The sequence below is a fragment of the Melopsittacus undulatus genome, chromosome 2 (genome assembly GCF_012275295.1).
Source record: "Melopsittacus undulatus isolate bMelUnd1 chromosome 2, bMelUnd1.mat.Z, whole genome shotgun sequence".
Taxonomy (NCBI): domain Eukaryota; kingdom Metazoa; phylum Chordata; class Aves; order Psittaciformes; family Psittaculidae; genus Melopsittacus; species Melopsittacus undulatus.
The window spans coordinates 39,007,708-39,024,850 of NC_047528.1; the positions used below are offsets into that span (position 1 = coordinate 39,007,708).

The window sequence follows — 17,143 nt, forward strand, 5'->3', positions numbered from 1 at the left end:
ACACCTTTTTGAGTTTCTAAAGTTAAGGAAGAATATTCTCAACATTTGTCCCTTTTTCCTGTAGCAGGAGGCAGAATAATTGCCCGTAAGAAAAGAGTTTGATCAAAAGCAGCAGTAAATAAACAGCACATGTATAAAACATCAGCAGTGTCAGAACTATCCTGAAAGAACCTGAAATAGCTTCTACAGGATTTAAATTAAGCTGTAAGTTTATTTATAGGACAAATTACATATAGAGTAAAATATAGTAAGAACAGAGACAAGATTTAAACAATTTCTACAAAAACATTCTAAGGTTAACAACTTGAGTGATAGTCTTTGAATTAAGTTTGTCATTCATCCCATTGAAAAGGGTTTTATAAAATTAGTTACAGCTATAAAATACCTAAAAATTAATTAATATAATAATAAGTCAAATTTCCTTTTACTCTCTATTTGGGTAGATAATGAAAGACCTGTTATGGAAACAGACATGAAACCATAAATTTTTATTACACAGAAAAACACTCCTGTATTTCAGTATCAGGCAAAATACCTGTATTGTTCTGAAAATCAGAGAATCATAGAACAGTTAGGTTTGGAAACGATGGTAAGATTACCTAGTTCCAACACCCCCGCCATGAGCCAGGCATGCCTCACACTAGACCATGCCGCCCCAATGCTCTGTCCAACCTGATCTTGAACACTGCCAGGGATGGAGCATTTACCACTTCTCTGGGCAACCCATTCCAGTGCCTCACCACCCTAACAGTAAAGAATTTCTACCTTATATCTAACCTAAATCTTCTGTTTAAGTTTGAACCCATTGCCCCTTGTCCTATCACTACAGCCCCTGATAAATAGTCCCTCTCCATCATCCTTGTAGGTCCCCTTCAGATACTGGAAGGCTGCTATGAGGTCTCCACGTAGCCTTCTCCAGGCTTAACAGCCCCAGTTTTCTTAGCCTGGCTTCCTATAGGAGGTGCTCTAGCCCCCTTATCAGATCAATAACAATTTATAAATATTTGCTTGTAGTCAGTGAGAGTATTGTGAGCAGAAACCAAGAGGTATGAAAGATACTCCATCTCTTTACATGACTATAATTATGTATGCCAAGTATCATATTTTTCTTAGCTCAAATGGATTGGTAAAAGAATAACTGAACCATCAATAAGTCACAAGAGCAAAGAAACCCTCAAGCAAAAAAAGTTATGAAAAAAACCTGCTCTGATGGGAAATATTATTGTTTCAGGCATGCTTTCTTATCTACTTATCCTGGCATGAAATTTTTAAGTGTTACTTCAGCTTTAAAAATCACAATTACAGCATATTAATACTTAATTTATCTAATAACAGTGAGCCAGTTCCTAGTTTTTACTCAAGTATGAAAATTATCGGTGCATTGTACTTATATAGATGACTTGAAAAGAAGTCTTAGATCAGATCATTTAGTCTGTGACCTTCACAATGAACAAATCCTTTTCAATTCAATGATTTCAACCAGTAATAAAATATGCAGCTGAAGGTGGTCCACTGAGTCAAAAGACATTTCCTTTTACCTCATATTAGTTTTTAAGAAGGTAATCAAGTTTCAAATTAGGAAAACAGAAATACCAGTTACCAGTGAAAACGGCTTCCTTCAGGTCCCAGTATATAAGCACTAAATACTCTTTGAGACATGTTGGGATTCTTATATTTCTTCTCACACTAAATATAGTAATTAAAACCCAGGCTTCCAGAATAATGGAATGTGGCATGCTAATATCTTTTGTTGCTTTGACTGCAAAACATGAGAGATAAGACAGTGATACACAAATGCTTTTTAAAAGTCTCTGGTTAAGTCAGGGAGCTGCATTTAACAATTGGCTGTGAATCTTTCTAGGTATTATCCACACTGCCTCCCACTGTCTAGATTGGTTCATATGTTACATTTAAAAATTCAAGTTAGACAGAGTGACCCAATTGCCTTTGCCTGTCAGATATTAGGACCGAGTAAGGTAATTCATTATATTTGCTTGGTCTGAAGTACCTTTACATGCCCACATTAATGCATACCATGCCATGTTATGGTCATTACAAAAATTAGAAAAAATAAATACGTAGTATGGAGAAAATGTTTCTTATTATAAAAAAAGTGAATGGTAGACCTTACAGTAAATGCTAGCTATATATCAGTCAACAGTCAGCTAGTCCAACAGCCTTTTTGTGTGGGTGATGAATGAAGAAAAGATCATGGCAGAGCTAACACACTAAAAGATGTAGATGTGCTGTAAACATGTGAAACAGAAATGTGGCCTAAGCACCTGAAGTCTGACCATGGTGCATCAAGATAACAGGCTCATCAAGTTCTTACCCTGCAATACAGCAATGTGTTTAGCATCTCCACATTTACTTTCACTTGGGCTCTAAACATCCTAGCTGAATATGCTTTTGCCTTGGACTGTAGGAAAAATACTGCATTTACTTTAAAGTTTCATGATTTTTCATTGTTCTCTTAGAAAAGTCACATACATTTACCTAACCTGTATCTGTTCTAGCCAATTTTAAGTCTAGCCTAGACACATAGAATGAACTTAAACTGTACAGAGACTTCTGTTTTACAGACTAGTAAAATACCAAGTTAAGTCTTGCTTGAAAGAAGGAATATAATACCTATTGTATTGAATTGCGCATTCACTCAGCTTCATGGGATCCCCAAGTAGGAAATATGAATTCGTGTGCAAAATTACAAAAGATCAGACAGGGCACTGAATTAGTAATAAGCTTTAATGATTCTGCTAAAAGAAAATGCCAGAGATAGTTTATTATATGATGCATGAAAGGCAAAGAAGCAGAACACCTGGAAGAGGTTGTAATCAGCCACTCAATTGAGTTTTGTAAGTGGCTATATGAATGTAATACATTGCTAATTCTCTTGTGCCAAACATTGAACTGCTATTAAGGACTTTGTGGAATTATTAATCTATGCCTCTCTGAGGTCAGTACGCAGCAAATAAATTCCTGAATTGCTAACTACAAGACTATTCTGAGACCCTTTTGTGTGCATGCACAAATTTGTTTTGAATTTTGCTGTTTCCCTGAAACAACCTAAATTTTCTGATGTTCACTTTGTAATAATCCATAATAGTCACAAGGGACATATTAAACTAAAGCAACTGCTATTTAACACAGGCATATTGATCTAAATAATACAAGTTTAATTCCAGCTTAATCTCATTAAATGACCTGAAAACAAAACATTCCCCTGCACATATGTCAGCATCTTTATTGACCAGGTCTCTGTGTTTCCCATTCCAAAAGAAAAAAGAGAACAGCTGCAAAATTACTGCTAAAACAGTAATCCAGTTTATGGAAATCTACTCCTAAATGAATGCAGCTATTGCAAAACTGGTGGAACTGAATGAATGTAGCTGAACATAAACACATAAAAATACATTTTTTAATATAGATGTTATTAAAGCCTCTCCACCTAACAAATTAAATTGAAAATGAAACGAATTTGCATGGGTGTGAAGGAACAAAATACTAAATACATATAAATACGTATGTATCTAGAAAACAATCATTGATACACTCTGTTTCTATGAATTCTTAAGTAAAATTGGTAGAATGTGGAAGCCATTCTAAATTCTACCTAGTCAAGTGACACACAAAACCTGATGCCAGTTAATAAATAATTTCTGTTGCTTTTCTTTGGTATGACAGGCATTTTTGATAGTCATGTGACCCTTTATTCAAACTCTGAATTTCCAGTTAAACTTTCTTCAATAAGCATGACCAGAACTAAACAGTGTTCATAAATATTTCCACAATTAATAAAACTTTATTTATTCTTCAGTTCTATTTTCTTTTTTTCACAGATTTCTTCTAGTGTTTTTGTCTATATTAACAAGATACACAGCCTTTTTTCCTCTCTTCTGCCACTTTCTACCATTCATTTTCTTCTAAGAAAAGGAATATGAATGAGCTGTAAAAACATGAGTAAGCATATAAAGGAACAATCCATTAAGAACTAATGAGAGGTTACTTGCAAATTAATAAATTCAGAGCCAAAAGAGATCAGAATCTAAAAGGTTTTTTATTTCCACCATAAGTTTATAGAAAAAATACAATTTTCATCCAAATTTATGGAAAAAAGTATCATTAGTTTTTTTCTGCTTAAAATGGCTTTAACTGGAAAACCAGTTTAGCAGACCATAGAGGTATGGACGATCACAAATGGAATAGCTTTCAGAGTTAAAAAAGTAAAAGAAAGACTCTAGGTTACCCTGCTCTTGCAGGGGGGTTGGACTAGATGATCTTTCGAGGTCCCTTCCAACCCTTGGAATTCTGTGATTCTGTGATATTTTTGTAACAATAGGATTATGGGCACTTTATCAGGCCTCCTGCTGCTGCTACAGAAAAGTACACAATCTCCTACTACCTAGGTCTAGCAACAGTTATTTGTGGGCTAAATTAAGCTCCTTGCTTCACCTTTATATTCAGTGATTTTTTGGTCAGTGGAAAGAATCTGACAATTCCAGAAATCAATTCTGCCTATTTATCTCAAGCCTGTATTTTAGGAGTGATAAGCACCACCTAGTAGAAAGGATTATTTTTTTTTTTTAACCAAATGTATAATGAAAACTCAATGATCTGAACCTGGAAGACATGGGGCGGGAAAATTTAGTTGGTTGTTGAATTGCATAACATATTTTACCAGGAAACCCTACAGTGTTATTGAAGCCTTTTTTCCTATGTATTTTTTTATCTTAAGTTTTATCAAATATTTTTTTAATGTCCTCAACTTTTAGTCTATCATTCCATCCCACATCTGCAGCTTTTTCTGATCTGTTCCTCCTTGCTGTTCAACAGCAATATGGTATGAGGAAAATGCTATTCCAGAAATTTGCCAAGGGATTCTTCACTGACTGCCCTTTATTTATGTTCACCTGTCCACAGTGGGATTCATATTCCCCTCTTAAACATCAAAAACACAGAAGCCAGAATCTGGGACAGAGTCCTTAGGTTTCCTATATAGTTAGGAGAGAAAAATGGGCACTTAGAGAACACAACTAATTCTGTCCTAACATAATGTCTAAAATAAGTAAGACAAATGCTTTCCAAAAATAAATATTTCTTCCATTGACCATAAGGTGAGTTTAGGATGATTGGTTCAGCTGTAGATGTCTATACAAAAATATTTGAAGTTAGATGTGATGAATTTCTCTCTATCTCTGAATTATTACAGTTCACACTATATTTGTTTTAGCTACATCATTAAAAGCAAGTACTTTAAAAGTGGTAAGACACGCATAATATCATGTTACTATAAAATGAATTTTAATAAATGTCACATTAAAATTTTTAAAAGTGAAAGTTATGCAAAAGAAACTTAGAATCTGAACACAAGTAGAATTACAGGATTGAGGTAGTTTTACTGCTTCGACATGAGTACAATTTCTGTTTACTTGCTGTGTGAATGTAGTTGCCTTAAAACAAAGGTTTCATGATCAATGTTTGGCTCAACCAAAGTGCAACATGCCTATACAACTGGGTACATGACTATATTAGATGGATAAATTCAGTTGGTTAACTAGAACTGACATATAAAGCATATGAAAGTCAGAGGAGTCAACTGACAATTTGTCCTGAATTGGTTTATAGCATACAAGCTGAAATTTATGTCTATATCCTTAAGCATTTAATACTAATTAAAAAAAAAAGTACACAAAATATATAAAAATTACTTTTTGCAAGTAAATGTAAGAGCCAAGATATAGGAGGATATGCACAGCTGTGCTACATTTATTTTAAGACACTTTCTGTTGCAATCTATTTACTATTATGTGTAACAGTTTTTCATGCTTCTATGAAATGTGTCAATCATGTAAGAACACCCTACTCACTTGCCATTTAATGCTGCTACTCCAACAGTGCTTCTGGCAATTGACATACTTGCCACAAATGTCCACTGTTGACTTTGAGGATCCCACCTCTCAACTGTATTCAAATAACTCCAACCATCATGTCCTCCCACTGCATATATAGGCCCTTCAAGCACTGTGACTCCTAAAATGGAGGAGAGAGAGGGTAAAAGTATGCTTTCTTTATTAATAGTAAAAATCTGAAATTTTCCAAAACACAGATAACAAATGAACTTGCATATTCTAAGTGAAAATGGATGCACAAATTTGAGATTGATTAATTAAGGATTAACAAATGTGAATAAAATTAATGCCCTTCCACATGACTTTATGAAAAATAGGCCCTGTCAAAGAAATCTAATTTGAATCCTTAAAAGGATCGTTAGCTTCATAGAATAACCTGCCAATAATGTGATAGTCTTATATATCTATATAGTGTTTAAATTACTACGTCATGAATTATCTCTTTAGAATATCACTAAAGCACAAAATAAATAAATAATGGACTGGATACAAAATAGATCTCAAATTTTTTCAATCTAATGGAATTGCTTCTACCAGAGTTCCACAGGGAAGAGAAAAAAGTGGAATCAAAACAATATATTCAAAGGCTTCAGCAAGTCACAGTGAGAAACTTTAGCTGCCTCGTCAATTTACCTTTTCAAAAAAAGGAAATAAAAATAGAACGGGTACCTTCACAGAAAAGTAATGTTGGATATATAAGAATTCTTTTATCTAGTGAAGAAAAAAAAAAAAGTAAAGTATGAAATTTGAAGTAGGAATAATTTAAATAAGAAATAAACTTTTAACTATGAGGGTTTTTAAGCACCCATTCAAAGGAACTGATGCATCCTCTTTCACAGTAATTTCAATTAAGCTTAGAAGAATCTGGAAGATTAAATAATAGTTAAGCACAATTTGTTACAATACAGTGAGCTCAGTAATCCCATTCTATGAATCCATGATTCCAAATAAGTATTGTTCTGAAAAAAAATCTCAGGCTAAATTGAGTCTTATTCCTAAATCAGTTTCAGTGTGTTTGGGTTTTTTTTACACTCCATTTCACATGATTTGAACTCATCAAAGCCAAAAAACAGTTGAACATTAATGTTTCAGAGAATGGTTTTATTTATTTTTTTACAGAAAACTATCTTTTTCAGAAAAGTAATTCATCCAAGGCATAATTTGACTTTATAATAATTGAGGACTTTGAACAAGTCTCATCTCAATGCTCACAGAAAATACTCCTGAAATTTGTTTGTTGGTTTTGGTGGGTATTTTTTTGTTTGTTTGGGTTATTTATTTATTTATTTGGGAGGGTGTGGTAGTTTTTTTGGTTTTGTTTTTTTGTTTTTTTTGGGGGGGGGCGGTGTTATGCTAAAGAAAGAATTTAAAAACCCTGCTAATTCTTACTGAAATTTTTCTTCCTATAAAGTCTGCACCTCATCTTTCTCTATAGAACCTTCTGTGAATTCATTCTCCAATTTCTTCTGATATGAAGAGCCTTGATTATAGTTGCTTTTTATTCAATCGCATTTCAGCTATAATTTTTCCAAAATATTAAGGTGAGTATTAAATTGAACTCATAACCAATATCTTACCTCAGAATGCAATCATGTGGGAAGACATGCCAGTATTTGCATAAAGAATCAGGAGGTAATATGTTGTCATTGTGGTTTTTTATTTTTTACTGTTTGTTTTCTTTTTTATTTTGTTTTGCAGGAGGTAGTTTTTTTTTTTCTCTAATATCTAATAAGTATAAATATTCTTAAATTTTAAATATAAATATTCTTAAATATGAACAGTTTTACGTTGTCAAAAAAAGCATTTGCTATAATTTGTTATAACACTGTGCTCTTTAACTTTTTATGTATGTAACCTTCACTTAGTGCAAAGTTAAAGGGAAAATCAGATTCTTGCTGGGATAAAAAAAATAATCATATTCAAGGAAAGTTTAGGAGTGTGAATGTTTCTGTACACATACTTCTTTGTGTCTAGATAAACACACAAACCCTCTCTCACCACACATAAGCAGAGTTGTATTATGAATTTCACAGTGAAACATACCTCACTAGTTTTGAAATTCTGACCTTTTTTCCTTGAACAGCTTATTTGCGCCTTCATTAGGAAATAAAGTATTATCTTCAATTTACGTTTTTTTTAATCTAATTCACCATTTCATACTTTTGTCATTTCCTTTCATACTTGAGTTTCTTTGTCATCTTTTTTTCCTGGTGTAGGTTGTCATAGAATCATAGAATAGTTAGGGTTGGAAAGGACCTTAAGATCATCTAGTTCCAACCCCCCTGCCATGGGCAGAGACACCTCACACTAAACCATGCCACCCAAGGCTCTGTCCAACCTGGCCTTGAGCACTGCCAGGGATGGACAACGTGCCAGGTTAAGACATCCCAATAATTTCAGTCACTTTTTTGTAGAAAATCTGCTTTCCCCTTAATCAAAACACTGTTCTTCCCTCATTTTCGTTGTGTTAATGCAATGGATTTTCTCTCTACATTTCCTGTTTTACTCTTTGTCTGCGTTTATACAAAGGATAGTCTTCACTGACTTCTCTAAAATAAGCATTTGCTATTTATTGTCGTACAGAACTCACTACCTATTAAACTTTATTTACTGCAATAAAGATACTTTGGAGCAATATGTATAGTCTTGATTAAAAAAATGTCCAGCTAAATGGTATCAACACATTGCTGCTCATCAGTACAATCTGAAACTAAAAGAATTTGTTGAAAACAGTAAAGAAAATTTGCAGTCAAATTGAACGAACAGAGGAAAAAATTAAAAAAGGAGAACTAAAAAACACAAGATAGGAGGATAATAAGTTGCACTACTATGATGTTACTGCATACTGGGAAGAACAATTTTTCCTGCCTGAAAAATAACTCTTCTAAGCATTTAGACTTAGGGATTTATGAAAGCAAACCGTGTTATTTTTTAGCTAAATGATCTAAAAGTGAATGTTGTCCAGTGTGCAAGAGCAAGCACTTTCCTTTTGATTGCCTTCCCAAAACTATGTAGCAAAAACCCTATTATGTCTAATTAGGTGTTGAGATCTGTATAATTTAAATTATTTATACTTAGAGATTGGAATGGGATTTTCAATTGCTTTTATGTGATGTCACAAAATAATGGAACAATGCCTATCATATTTCGAACTCTGCTTTTTTTTATCTGGGTGATAGACTGAGTTTCACACAGTAAAATTTTAAAAAGTGTCAGTTTTTGCAAAAAAACAGAAAATATCATTTCGTACTGACACTTTTGGATATGAAATGGCAAAGTAAAAATGGTACTAGCTTTACTGTACTGTCTGCATTTTGGTATTTGCAGAGACAGAATTTTAACTGCCAAGGATAAACTTGTGTCCAACAACGAATTTTTTTTTAATAAGGATTTTTTTTTTTTTTAAGAGAGCAGACGTATGCCATAGAATGACACTACAGGTGAGGAGACAAATATATCAGTGACTTGTTCTCAAAGTATTAAACTTGATTAAGTAACAACCAGTCACCACTATTTTAAGCTTTGAATTTATTTAGCTTCCAGGTAGCTGTAAATCTCTAATAAGCTCCTTTCTCACAAACATCTACAGAAGGATACCTAGATAATTCCGTATAATTGCAACTAACATTGCTACTTTTCCTTACTCTGTTCTTGCCCTCTTTATGTTGTAAACCATTTTCTTCCATATTACTGCTGTCAACATAAAGGAATGTGATGATAGCAAAGTCCAATTTGTTTTAAATTAGGCATCAATTAATTAAATCTGGAACTGAATTTTCACAACCGTAATCTTACCTGGGTGTGAAATACAAGTATCACTGCCATAGGCCAAGCTGAGAATTTAGTGTATGATAAAACAGAATTAGACCTGACCTACCTTCCTTAGTGAATATTCAGAGATACACTGATGAAAATACCTCTTCCTATGTTTATTCACCAGCAGATATCAAAGCTGATTAAAAGAATTGCAAAGTATCCCTGCCCTCTTGGGCCAGAAGGTACTATATTGAAATGTTAATATAATGCAAATTTATAGAAGATTGGCCTGCTGCCTTTTTATTTACATTTGGTTTTGTAGATGCAACCCCAGATTCTCAACTCTGCCACACTATTATCCTGAGAACATGACTCAGAAATTATTATAAGTGTTGCCATTATGATTTGCAGCTCTATAGTGAATTGGGTCACGATCTACTACTTACAAAGGGTGCAAAGTACAATGATAAGGTACTTAATGATCCAGAAAAAAATATCGCTGTAATGTTCCCAATGAATAGGAGAAAACTCTAAAGCAAAAATCTAATACATGCAAATCAATACTAGAGCAAAAATAGCTTAAAAGACTCAGTTCTTCTGTCAACAAACAGTGAAAGCAGCTAGAATGACATATTTCCCCTGAGATTTCAACATTAAAAAATAATAATAATTTAACTACATAGAGGTACATGGTACTAGTCAAAAACAGTTGCTTCTGAAGGGGTAAACAATACATCTATGTAAGAGCATGCTGTGCTCTAGTAAGCTAGTCTGCTGAAGAACCATTCACTACACCTAATGCTTAGATGATTATAGGTTTGTGGGGTTGTTTTTTGGTTTTTTTTTTGTTGGTTTTTTGGGGGGGGGGAGGTTTTTCTGGGGAGGACTTGAAGGTATGTGCACAGAAATCATCACATAATGAGGGGGAATGCAGATATCGAGCACAGCACTGCTTTGTGAGATGCTGATACACCTGCAAAACTTACCACTGTAGAAAAGCAAGATATTTCCTACAGGATTTTGACCCAAAGAACCTTTCTGGGACATGAGTTTTTCTCCTATTTTCCATTCCAGACACATTGTTAAATTAATGCTAGTGAATAATCTTTTGTACAAGAACATAAAAGAAGAAGGAACAGATTAATGGTGTGCGTTGGCTTTGGTTGGGATAATTAATTTTTGTCATAGTAGCTGGTATGAGTCTATGTTCAGGATTTGTGCAGGCAACACTTGATAACACAGGGATGTTTCAGTTACTGCTAAGCAGAGAGCCAGAGCCTTTTCTGCTCCTTACCCCAACCCTCCAGTGAGTGGCTGGGGATGTACAAGTAGTTGGGAGGGGACATAGCAGTGACAGCTGATACCAACTGACCAAAGGGATATCCCATACCATATGACATGGTGATCAGTATATAAACCGGGGGGAGGGGAGGGGGAGGGATAAGAGAAGGAAAAGAAGGACACTTGGAGTGATAGTGTTTGTCTTTCCAAGTAACTGTAAGGTGTGATGGAGTCCTGCTTTCCTGGAGATGGCTGAACACCTGCCTGAGGATGGGAAGTGTGAATTAATTTCCTTGTTTTGCTTTGCATGTGCATGCGGCTTTTGTGTTACCTATTAAACTGTCTTCACTTCAACCCACAACCATTCTTACTGTTAACCTTCTGATTCTCTTCCCATTTCCACCCGGGGGTAGTGAGCAAACATCTGTGTGGTGCTGCATTGCTGGCTGGGGTTAAACTACAACAAGGTGGAAACTGTTTCTTCTTCCTACACAAATAACAAAGTGGTGGACATTTTTGTTTGTACTCATGGAAGCACATAAGCAATATAGGACTATGTTTGCTATGACAAAAAGTAATGTTTATGATTGCCAATATGTCAAGGTCCAAAAGCATCTCAGATTTCCTGTATAAGCAGAATATACTGCAGATGTAACATGCACAGAATGCAGCAAATTCACAGCTCTGTTATTTCAAGTTTGATTTGACAAATGTCAAAGTCATTTGCTCATAGTGTCTAAATATTCAACAGTTTAGCTGCATACATATGGAAATATGGAATGCCATTGCCCAATGTAGTAGAATTTGGTATTATACATGTGTGGTGGTGTGAAGGGCTGTATTATTTTCAGTTGTCAGTATGCTTTAACAAAGTAGTACCTAGAAAATTTTTGTTTATCCAGTGTTCTAGCTTACGTCACTGTAGCAAATATTCTACAAAAAAAAAAAAAGATTATATCTTTCAAGAATTCTTTATAAATAGTTACTGTGTTTACAGCGCTTTTTGGGAAAAGCAATTAATCATAAATAATAACAATTTTATCATACCAATGGGGTATAAGGTTCTATAAGATTGATCTGGTGGTTTCAAAGCTAATACAATTGTCCTCATTTTACTGACAGCTCGTTCTTCCTGCCTTTCATCTCAAGACTCCTGTCCTTAAGGACACTGAAGGTTTCTATCTGCCCTGATGTCTAAAATGAAATCTCAGATTCTCACACATCTGTATTTATTCACCTCTGCATTTTTTTTTTCTGTCTACATAGTGGTTTCTTTTACATACAACAATATATATAAACTCCGGGAATAGTTTGCTGTGAAACTTTAAAATGAAAACCAAAACACCAAGTCAAAACAAATCCCTACTTATCTTTGTCTGTCTCTTAATAGAAGATGTGAATTTGTCATTTCTGCCTCCTCTGTAACCCATTAGTGGTGATACAGAAAAAGAAATTGTTATCCTGTGAGCAGATAAAGAAAAAAGATCCCCTTTATTATTCACATTTTTATTGTTTCTTTTACATTTACCATGGATGTAATTGCTATGGTTGTAGTAATCTTTTATTTATATTCCTCGTCTACTTAATGGCTTCTACTATGCCTTAAATGCTTTCTTGATAGATTGTAACTCTATAGACAAACATGTATTTCTTGGGACTCAAGCTCAATCTAAAATAACGTCATTGTTTAACTGCCATGGCAACAGTTTTCAAAATAAAAGATGAAAGTTAAACTCTCACTGACTTGAAAATTAACTTTCAATCGAGGTCTAAAGAGTGGCATCATTCATGAAAAAAGAGAGATTCAGGAAGCAGATTTCCAGTTTGCAGTCTACTCAATAATCTTAGTTGTACCTTGAGAAGCAGGAACTGCTCCAAGCTACAAATTATTTAATACTAAACATTTTTTTTCCTATGGAAATGGGACTGTCACCTAAACTGTTCCATTCCATTGTGTATATGTCTACTTGGGGGATGAATCCTACCCTAATCCTTAGGTCTCTAAAACTATAGTCTGTAAATATGTCTTGAGCTATCACACATACAAAAAAAATATTAATTACACAATACTTTTTGAAAATCTTAAAATTCTTCAGAAAGCATCTCATTAATTTTCAATCACTGAAAGAGAAAACAATGAAATATTTTTTAAAATAGTTAAAATATTATATAAATTATAACTGAACAAATTTAAAAATGTATAGACTTCGGTTGATTAATATCTTTATACATGTATTTTCCTTCTGAGAGTTACCATGTAGAAAGAATCAAACCAAAGCCAGGATAAATTATTTATGCAAACCAGAATTTTTGTGACATTTTGCATAAATACATAACATTAAATTTATATTGGTTTGCACTTCAGTCCTGATTTCCTTTATTTATAGATTTCCTTTATTTATAGAAGCTTCTTCCCTTGACTCAACAGCAAGGGTCATGACTGACTGGCAGTAAGAATCATGCATTTCTCCTGGTGAGCATGCTCTTCAATTGATTTTTTTTTTTCTATTAACAAAAGATTTTAATCTCAAGAATTCCAAATGTCATAAATAATAAAAATGTCTTCAGATTTTTTCACTATCATTCCATTAATTCTATTTCATGACACAACTCTGTCGTGCAAGTCTGCTCATGAATCTAACATTTTTTTCTCTGGGATACAGAAAATCACTAGAAATAATGATCTGAGCCAAATGATGAATATTTGGCCTAGCATTTCTACAACTTTTTCAGACTGAAGAGAAAATTGTTTTCTTCAAAGTTCAAGAAAGCTTCAAAATTTCTCTTTGAATAGGCACATTTAATTATCATTATTCAACAGTGCATGGTGGTTAGTTCCCTATGTTGGTAAAAAAGCAAAATAACGTTCCTTTAAAAAATAACACAACCAACTGAAAATGTCTTGCTGGGTAAGCTGTCCACTTTAATAAAGTTTATGTAACATTTGTTATTCTTAACACTCATAAGACATTTAGCTACATTTATATTCTCTGTGACTTTTAATATGTATAGTCCTCTTAAAGAATCACAACAATTTTGTGAAGTCCCATGCCTATATTGCAAATTTCCATCCCAGCTGGTGTCTGTGTTGTAGATTATATTTTTTTTTGCCAGCATTTAATGGAAATTTAAATCTATAAAAAGTTGATTGCACCTCATAATTTAGGAAATACTACTTTATTAAGTCTTATGCTTAAAAGTGCAGAGGAGAAAATGTCAGTGGATAGAAACATTGACTTTAAGCTTTTGTATTATTTAAAAAATGGTCTTCCATACAAAGTAAAATTACTAAGAGAAATGAATTATTTAATAAATACTCAAATCTCCCTATTATTAGCAGTTTCAGGTATGCATTTGGCTTAAGTATGCACCTGCACTTGGAATTTAACTATCAGTTAAATTTCTCGGCGCTTGGACATGCGTACATTAGAACTGCTGACAACATAAGGCAAGGACCCCCTCTGCTTCCTCCCGGCTTCCCCTCATCCCTAGCAGAGCATGAGACTCACAAAGTCCTTGGTCAAACTAAAAACATTGGTGTTATCAGCGCTGTTCCCAGGCTGAAAGTCAAAACCACTGCACTGTACCAGCTACTAAGGAGAAAAATGACTGCTACTGCTGAAACCAGGACAACAGTACACAAGGAAGTGGAAAATCAAGCTGGGTCTGGAAAAGCAGGTGGATCATTCTCCTCTGGTGAAATACAGAAATAGACCTTTGTGAAAACACATAATCCCATTTCATATTTTCATCATCAGTGTCAAAGATGTCCTGAGATATCTTATCCTACAATTCTTTAACATTCTGTGTATTCTTTCTACTTATGATTCTTGAATTTAGCCTTTTAGATATTCATTCCTGTACATGTCAGTTTCATGACAATCACAATATAGTCAGGTATTCATGCCATCTAACTTTAAGTATAGCCATTAAATCCTTAAGAATACATTTATATTACATGATTAACTGGCTCAGAATAATGGGTTGAAGCCATAACCCACTGTGTAAATTCAGATACAAAAATTCTTTAGGTCCTCTGGGACCATTTGCTCTAGGCATATATACTATAGGAATAAACCTAAGGCTTTCTCACCATCAATGAATATTTTCATAGACTTTCTAGCATTTTCACTTGGAAAATTCTAACTGGCAAAATGCTCTTCTTGAAGAAGGAAGGAGGAAAAATATGTAACCAGCCTCTCCTGTAAGCTGCACTTAAGTCTGTTAGGTAATGCCATGGTTATCCTTCTTCTCATGCTAATTATCATTAAAATATATGTTTGACTATAAATAGTGAGATCAGCATATATACAAAGCCAAAAAAAATCTACAGGTCAAGTCTAGGCTTAACAAACAGTATAAATCCAGCCTAAAATATGAACTTAGACACTCTTTATGCAGTTTATGGAAAGGGCAAGACAATTTAAGACACCTATTTGAAAAGATTGACCTTTTCCCTGAACTGTACTGAAAGCCCAATTTTCTCACTGAGGCAAATAAAATTGCTTTGGGAAGACAAGATGGGTACCAATCTTTTGTTTCTTAAAAAAAACAAACCCAAAAACAAACAACAAAAGACAAAAAACAACAAATCAAACATGGATCTACTGTATTTGATCAAGTTCTAATTGATTCCTTATTTCCTCTCCTCTCCTCATCCTCTTTGTAGCCTATCAAGTTTTTTATTAAGAAATTTTGCACTCACTCTTCCTTTTTTTTTTGTCTGAATTTGTAATCCCAATCTGCTTTACATTTTTTTTCCTTTCCTCACTTTTTCAGTCTCTTTCTGCCTTTGCTATGTGGATTTTGATTTTGTTTTCTGTTTCTCAGGTTTGCTGGTGTCAATGAAAAAGATATCAGTCTAAAGGATGGATTCCTACTTCTAGTCTTGTATACAAAATCTAAGTAAAACAGTTCTTGCACTATCATTACATGGGTGTAACAATACATATTTTAGAAAAAAAGAAAAAAAATGATTATTTTCTAATTACAAACAGAATTTACTGAAATAAAAATTTTATGGGATTCCTGGAAAAAAAAATGAAACTAAAACAAAACCAGCAATTCTATTAGCTAAGCTTCTTGGGAAATAACATATCACAATTTATGCAGTTCCAAATAAAGAACAAAATCACATCTCTACTGCTTCCCAAACAACTGCATTTAACTGCATTTTCATCTTCACCAATAAAATCCAAGTTCATACTTCTTTCCTCCTTTCACATGTTGCTTACAAAAAGCCCCAATTTCTGGAATATAAAATTCAGAAGTCTTTCTACGCAAATCCAAAAAAAACCCTCAAGTGGTCAAATGGCTTATGTTCCATTTTTACTCCTGTAGAAAACATGCAATTTTTTCTTCAGTCCTAACCTTGCCATTCCTGAACAGCTTTACTTGAACTATTTAGGTATTTTTTAAAGTTTACTGGCCAAATGCATCTATAGAATTATTGATCCAAAATGGTACATATTTTTGAACTGATCACAAAGGGATTTTGATCATGGCTCTACAGAAACTAGGAAAAGATTTATTTATTTTTTTTTTCAAGCACTCCCTAATGATTTATTAATACTTTCCTGAGTTATAGCTGAAGTTGCTGCATTTTCACCACCACTGGGAACAGCAGGAACAGCATTTAAACTAACAACAGATTCTGTAAAGTTATGGAACACTGGTAAAAGAGAGAATATGTCTTTCTGCAGCATTGTTATTAAATTTAATCTTAGGAAACAATTTTAAATCACAGAGCTATTTAGTGCCATGATGCTAATAACATAAATTCTCATCACTACTTTTTATTGTAAGAAAGACATTTTTAATAGCAAAAATGCTTTGTGCCAGCCACTGTACAAATGCACATTATAAGTGTAATATGGTGGGGAATGGGAGCATCTTCATTTGACATAGCTGTACATTAAAGGACTTTCTGCTGTTTGTCATTCAGGGGAATGGACATTATAACCTAGCATGTTTTTTCCATTTCTATTTTTCATGATGTAATGATTCTGTCACACCCAAGTGACTTTAGCAGAACAGCTGGTGAGCACATTTCTACTGACTTCTGTACCTTATAGAAGCTATATTCTGGTGGGTATGTCCTATAGATTCTAAATTCCTTTCTTTAAGAAAAAAAATAAAATAAAATCTCATGATTTTAAATTTAAGAACAAAAAATATCTTGAAACATCACAATTATT

At 33.7% G+C, this 17,143-nt stretch overlaps 1 protein-coding gene across 2 annotated transcripts in view; it reads right to left on the minus strand.

Moving 5' to 3' along the window:
- The window catches only part of KLHL1 (kelch like family member 1), a 200,487-nt gene that overhangs the window by 11,600 nt on the left and 171,744 nt on the right, over window positions 1–17,143 (minus strand). For both annotated transcript variants that reach the window (XM_013128792.2, XM_005148106.2), the window contains one exon: window positions 5,868–6,030. In XM_013128792.2, coding sequence (XP_012984246.1) covers window positions 5,868–6,030 — 163 coding nt within the window. The remainder of the gene's footprint in view (window positions 1–5,867; window positions 6,031–17,143) is intronic.